Source organism: Cannabis sativa, chromosome 6 (genome assembly GCF_029168945.1).
Source record: "Cannabis sativa cultivar Pink pepper isolate KNU-18-1 chromosome 6, ASM2916894v1, whole genome shotgun sequence".
In the NCBI taxonomy this organism is placed as follows: Eukaryota; Viridiplantae; Streptophyta; class Magnoliopsida; order Rosales; family Cannabaceae; genus Cannabis; species Cannabis sativa.
Window position 1 is genome coordinate 73,010,181 of NC_083606.1, and position 7,653 is coordinate 73,017,833.

At 27.1% G+C, this 7,653-nt stretch overlaps 1 protein-coding gene across 1 annotated transcript; it reads left to right on the forward strand.

Moving 5' to 3' along the window:
* Nucleotides 1-588: 588 nt before the first annotated feature.
* Nucleotides 589-1,470, forward strand: LOC115695548 (floral homeotic protein DEFICIENS-like). The gene has a single exon (XM_030622606.1). It carries the CDS (start codon nucleotides 589-591, stop codon nucleotides 1,468-1,470), a length of 882 nt encoding a protein of 293 aa, XP_030478466.1.
* The last annotated feature ends 6,183 nt before the right edge of the window (nucleotides 1,471-7,653 follow it).

The following is a 7,653-nucleotide window of genomic DNA, read 5'->3' on the forward strand; positions in this document are numbered from 1 at the left end:
AAATTGAATGCTTATTTATCTTTAATTTTAAAGGTACCATGAAATATTTATATATAATTTCTATTTCATCATTTTTATGATATTTGATTTAATATTTATGTTTGTTGTTTTTGTTTTTGTTTTTTAATTTTATAAAAGAAATAGATTTATTAGATCCACATAGTTTTTTCAAAAACTGAAATTTGAGAATAAGAGTAGAGAGTTAGAATATACTATCAAACTACTATTTCTATTTCTTTTTCTGTTATTCATTAATTAATGTTTTCTTTTCTTTCTTTATTTAAATTCATTTTATAATTTAATTAGATTTATTGGTGGATTCCAATAAAATTTCATTGATTGTTTTGATATAAATTAAAATTTTCCATTAATAAATGAATGTAATTAAAATTAATTTAAAGTATATATAATTATTTTTATATATCAAGATATATTTATATATCTTTCTACATTATTCTTAAATTTGTTTTAAAATACTCATTTTTCATTTTCCTACATTGGTGGTCATCTTTTTACCATGTTATATTTATATTTATCAAAATGTTTATTGAGTTTTTTTTTTTTTGCATTATAGAAAAAAAAGTAAAGATGACACGTAGAACATTACTATTGAAATTGATACCAAATGAGAGAGCAAGAAGAGTAACATTTTCAAAGAGAAAGAGTGGTCTAATCAAGAAGGCTTATGAGTTAAGCACACTTTGTGATGTTAAAGTTTGCTTAATAATCAAAGATTCAACCAACCAACCTTCAAATAATCCTATAGCCACATGGCCTAAGGATCCTCACAAAGTAAGGTCTCTAATCAATGATTACAAAATTGCCAAAACTACTCAAAAACCATCTTCAAAAAGACTCCAAAACTTGACTGATTTCTTAAAGGAAAGAATCAACAAAGTCAACAAGGAGATTGAGAAATTATGTCAAAGTAAAGAAAAGTCAAAGGGTATTGTTCTTGGTAATGGTAGCAAGCAAGAAAAACTTAATGGTGACCAACTTTGTGAGTTTGCTTCTGAATTGGATAACAAAATGAAACAATTGAATTTGAGAATGAGACATTTGCTTTCTTCTCACAATGATATCAAGCTTCAAATGCTACTACAACAACATCAGATGACTTCTTCTTCTTCAAAAGCTCCTCTATTTGGCATGAATTATCATAACAACAATGGCTCTTTTACTAGTCTATTGAACTCTAATGATTATGTATTTGATAAGTACTATAATGGTAATGGTACTAATCTTTTTCAAGAAGATCAAGGTGGTCAACATGGTCAATATTATGATTTGAAAATTAATGGTAGTAACAACAACAATATGTTGGAATTTGGAGGAGTAGGGGAGCTACAACAAAATGATGAGAATGTGATGAGCCAACCATTGCAACCATTGATGCCTAGCTCAGTGGTTGACAATACTGAATGGCCTTACAATCAAGCTGACTCTAATATGAGATTTGGCCCTATGTGATAATTGATGACCTTCATTAGGGAATTTAATTATGTTTAATTAGTTTTTATTATGTGGGTTTTTTTTTTACTTTTAGTTTATCATATGTTCTATGATGTAATAAGTGATCATATTTTCTTAATATGGTATTGGAAACTTTGTTTAATTAGGAGTTATTTAAAGGATTTTGATAGTTGTTATTTGCTTGGGAGAAAGCCAATTTTATGGTTTTTTTTTTTTTAAAAAAAAAAATTCATTTTATTTTATTTTAAGTGAGTTATATTGAGCCTAAACCATTTCTTTCATGTGTTCTTTGGGACTTTTTCTTTTCTTTTTTTGAAAATAAGCGTATTCGTGCATTAACTAAGGAAATTGTTATTATTAGGCTTGTAATTGGTCTTTGGTGAGCTTCAACTTTTTTCTACTACTACTATTATTATTAGGCTTGTAAACGTCGTCGTTTCGTGGGTTGTGGTCCTCAAAGAAATCATCTTTTTCTTTTGGAAAAAGGTTAAAGCAAGTTAAAAGCTTTTACTCCATCTTCTTCTATGTGGCACTGTATACTAATCCAATGCCCAATTGAAGCTCTGTGTTACATACTTCATCTTCTTCAACAATATTATTATTATTATTATTATTATTATTATTATTATTATTATTATTATTATTATTATTATTATTCATGCTTCTTTCTTCAACACTACAAGAAAAATTGAGTATTAATGAGGACAAATTTCGTTGGTAAAAACCCCTATTTTCGTTAGTATTCCTCATCAATGAGGACATTTCGTTGGTAAAAAGTCGTTGGGAATAGTTCGTCGGTAAAAATAATTATCAACAACGACTTTTAAAGTCGTTGGGAATAAAAATTATCAACAACGACATTGTCGTTGGGAATAATATTTTTTTTTTTAAACCTGAGTACATCAGCAACGACATTGTCGTTATTGATACTATTATCAATGACGATAATGTCGTTATTGAAGAACTTTTTTTTTTAAAAAATAAATAATTATATTACAATTATTTCTCATTAATTATTAATATATAATATTATATTAAAATTATTAAATTAAATAATTATTTTAAATTTATATTTTTTTAATTATATAAAAATTATTTAATTAATTAATTAATATATAAAATTATTTAATTAATTAAGATATGAAATCATTTAACTAAAAGTAAATATTTAGAGTCACTAATATTGCAATAAAAAGTGAGTCACAAACATTACAGTACTGCATACCTAAATATAAATTAGTGGTCGATAGTTCGTAAAATTAAAATAAATAATCTAAAAGAAGTTTGTAGTAGCATCGTCCTCATCACTAGCATCTCCAGTAACATCCGACCCAGGAACATCCGGCATCTGTGGGTAGTATGGCGGCATTTGCGAACTTGTCATCATCTGAGATGTCTGTTGCCCATGTAGTGTCGGCATCATTTGAGATGTCTGGTGCCCTTGTTGTGTCGGCAACATCTGAGATGTCTGCTGCCCTTGTTGTGTCGGCATCATTTGAGAAGTCTGTTGTCCTAGATGTGTCGGCATCATTTGAGATGTCTGCTCCCATGGTTGTGTCGGCATCGTCTGCGATGTATTCTGATATTGCTGTCCTTGTGTCGACATCTGAACATTTTGCGACATCTGAACATTATACTCTACATAATAACAATTACTCTTAAATTGTTATTATGTAGAGTATAATTATAAATATTATATTAAATATAATATTTATTTTTTTTTTATCAAAATTAATAAAATATCTAAAATTTTGTATTAAAGATGATCTTACTTGTGATTCAAAATGGTAATGTCATATCACATGATTTAATTATAGATATGCATATTTGATTATTGTATATTAAATAAAAATAAAAATGGTAATGGATATTTATTCGAACATTTGTTTTTAAAAATAATGTAAAAAAAAAAAATAAAGAGGTGTAAGAAAATAACTATTGATTTTCAGTCATTTGATATAGTTATAAACTACATTTGACAAAAAGTGAATTGAGAAAAAAGGTCTGAATCGGTGAGATGTGTTATTTTTGAAATGCTAAAAGTAAAGATCTACATGCATTGGTTTCCTTAATGCATGTATAGCAAATGAGATTATTTGGATGAGCCACGTTTTGATGGAAATAGTAGTATTGGATTAATAAAAGTTAAATATCACATTTTAATTGGACACAGTCGTTAATATGACTCTATGACATACTAGTAACATATATTTATAATTAAACTTGCGTAGTTAACAAAAGCCACACTATTTCAGAATCCAACTCCCAACAATAAAGTAAATATCAATATAGTGTTGCAAATAAACCTCCAAGATACAGTTAAACATAGAAAATATGTAAAATATGTAAAATATATAATAACTATATAAGTTTAGAGGAATTGCTATATTGAAAATGACATGTTTTCTAACTATTCTCCACAAGTTTTGTTCATTGTCAACTTATTTTCTTATTAATTATTAAATTCTTTATATTTATTTATTAATTATCAACTTATTTATTTTTATTTTTTAAAAAAATATAAGAAAAATATCTAATTATCAACTATTCTCCACATTATATTATAACTAGTGAACAAAGCCGCACTTCGTGCAGCATGTATAATAATTTAAAAAAATTTATTCACACTAAAAGTATATTTTTTTTGTTAGGACAGCAAAATATAACTTTTTTTTATTACACATAAAAATAATAGAATTACAACTTAATACTAAAAATATTTTGAATATAAAAAGTACATAAATATAACAAAAAAATCACTAATTTTATATATATATATATTATTTCATTATTAAAGGAGCACCACAATTGAATGAATCTCTATGTGTATTTTTATAGCAGACCTTCAAATAAAATGAAAATCTATTTAAAAAATATATAAGAGAGAATTGTTTATATATATAAAAAATAAAAAATAGTGATCAATAATATTTACTTTTAATATGAGATTGATTTGTGTTGTTCTCTATTTATATACATACTACTTTACATGATTAAAAGTTGAAAAGTATTTATTAGAAAATAAATAATTGAAAAAAAGAAAAAATTGTAGGAATTTAATGGACAAAGAAATATAAATAGTAGTTAATAAATTTCTCATTGATTTCAGTGGAAGTGCAATATGTAAGGGTGATATTGATTTATTTAATTGTATAAATGAAGAAGTAGTAAGATCCGAGTATATATTTAATCGGGTTGTTATATACTTTTTTATAATATTATTAAATGAAAAAAATTATAAAAAAACCGTAAATTAGGTAAAGTAGAAAATTAGAAGGAGATGAAGTCACCACACTTATTTTTCTTTCAGATTTATATGTAGATATAAAAAATATACAGATAAATAGATCGATTAGAAGACAACTTAAAATTAAATATTAATAATTCAAAATTAGTTTATCAATAACCAAAAAAAAATTTTAAATTAATAATTTTTTAGAAAGTTAAATAATTAAAATTAATTAAAAAATACATACTACATATATCATTTTCAATATATTAATTATATGGTGTAATTTATAAAAAATTAATATAAATGTATTGTGATGTTTTTTTATAAAGTTAAATGATTAAAATTAATAAAAAAAAATGCTAAAATATTATCTTCAATATATTAATTATACAGTGTAAATTAAAAAAATCAAAAGGCATCGCTAAAATTAATATAAATGTATGTAATTTATTACAAAACAGTTAACATAATAAAAATTTAAAGCTCATGATTGAAGGAGAGAAATATAATAAAATTTTAATTATTCATTATGAAAATTTATAAAAATAAAATTAAAAAAAATCATATTAGCTCTTATATAATTATTTTTTAGGTTTTCTTAGAGATACATATATATATGTCTATTATAATATATATATATATATATATATAAATTTTATGGAAAGAGATAGAAATTTATCATTTTAATATACTTTGTAATTAAAAACTAAATAAAAATAAAATTAATATAGAATTTCAAAGTAGAAAAAATTATTAATAACTTTGTTGCAAAAAAATTATTAGAGAAGAACTTGATACATATATATATATATATATATATATCAAAGTAATATAATTTTTCAAAGAAAAAGAAAAAATTGTCCAATAGTTATATCAAAGTACAAGGAGGTCGTATTTTTCTGATATACAGGGCCGGCCCTAGGCATAGGTGGGCTAGGCCCGTGCCTAGGGCCCACACTTTTCGGGGGCCCAAAATAAAAAAAAAAAAATTTATTAGGCTTTTATTTAAGTAAAATTTAAGTGTAATATAAGCAACAAAAATTCATAGCTTAGTTGGTTGAGGTGGATGGCATAATGTTTAAGGTCATGGGTTCAAATCCCATAACACTCTTTTTTTGATTTTTTTTTTTATATATTTTTAAGGGCCCCAAAATTTAATCTGTCTTGGGCCCATATATTTTCAGGGCCGGCCCTGTATATATATATAGGTGCATGTAAAGTTATCAAAATGCTTTAATGTCTAATAATAAATATACATAGGAAAAGAAAACATTTATTGAGGTTAGGTCCTTCGAAATTTTTTCCGGCCACAAAACATTTAGGGAAATTTTCATTTATATACCTAAAATACAATCTATTATTAATATTACCGTTAATTAATTTAATAGCTTTTTATTAACGTTCCACGTCATCATCCCTACCGAGAATTTAAAAAAAACAATGACAGAATTGCAAACATGAAACTTGCAAAACCATCCCATCACGCGCCGTGCTCCTCTATTATCCACGGAATTGCATCATTTTCAATCGCGTGTGTGTAATCGACTAACAAGGAAACCTATAAAACTATAACTCAAAAGATTTTCACCATCCAAACCATTCTTAGAAAAAAAAAAAACATTGATGAACAAAAAAGCTCGATTACCGACTCATCAACCATTCAACCTCGAACTCCGTCCTCAAAACTACAATCATATCAGAAAAAGACGACCTCCTTGTACTCAAAGTTGTTGGTATATCAGAAAAAGACGACCTCCTTGTACTCAAAGTTCTTTTGGGGGTTGGGGGGGGGGGGGGGCCCAAGACCCAAGCAACTTGGGCGGTTGTCACCCCCCCCCCAACTTGGGTCTTGAGGGGCCCCCCCCAACTTGGGTCTTGGGGGGGCCCCCCCAACTTGGGTGGTTGTCATCCCCCCCAACTGGGGTTTTAGGGGGGGCCCAACTTGGGTCTTGGGGGGGCCCCGCCCCCAAACTTGGGTCTTGGTGGGGGGGTCACCTAACGATGGTGGTTGTCACCCCGCTCTCAAGTTGGGTCTTGGGGGGTCACCTAACTATGATGGTTGGGGGTGACAACCACCCAAGTTGAGGGGCTCATATATTTTCAGGGCCGGCCCTGTTGATGCCCTTCTTTTCTAATTTCTTTATTTCTATCTTTTGTCTTCTTTGTTGTGATTCTCTACTATTATTATTAGTAGCAGAAGTTTTTGTGTCTTACATAGAAGTCATGATTGCATAGGGTAAGAAGAGATGCTTTCTTATATAATGTATTGATTTTATTATTTTATTAATTCTATAGTAAAATCACAATAAATTAAGGTTGCGCATTTATGTCTAATTGATTTTTTTAAGAAAAAAATAAATATGATTGATTTATTACTATAATTATTAAAAATGTAGTTATGAATAATAAAAATATTATTTATATCCTATTATTTACTATTTTATTATTTTTTTTTTTGTCTTTTACAATAAATGTGGGTTAATCTGTAAAATAAAATAAATTATTTGGAGAAATGTCCAATATCTATCTATATATATATCTCTTTACCAAAATTTTCACGACGATTACGTGTGAAGAGTAATACCGGGACTAAATTAATAAAGAATGTGTAAAGTCATGACTGTTAAGATGCCCCTCAATTTAGGTGGTTGTCCCCCCCCCCCTCAATTATCGTTTTCCGAAAACATGTTATTTCTCCGAAATGATGTCGTTTTCTTTAAAAAATGTCGTTTATTACGAAAAATTGTTGTTTTCTTGAAAAACTGTCGTTTTTTTATAAACCTGTAATATATCAGTTAAACTTTATTGTAAGCAAAGAAACTCTAAGAGGAGAAACGAACAATTAAATTAAAGGGCAAAATAACAACAACGAGGAAACAAGGAAAGAGTTTTCATACAATTATAGATGGCAAAAACATATATACACTCTTTATGAAAGTAGGTAGAGA

Bases quoted from the DNA above. Each gene is read 5' to 3' on its own strand.
- LOC115695548 (XM_030622606.1), top strand. From the start codon at position 589: ATGACACGTAGAACATTACTATTGAAATTGATACCAAATGAGAGAGCA.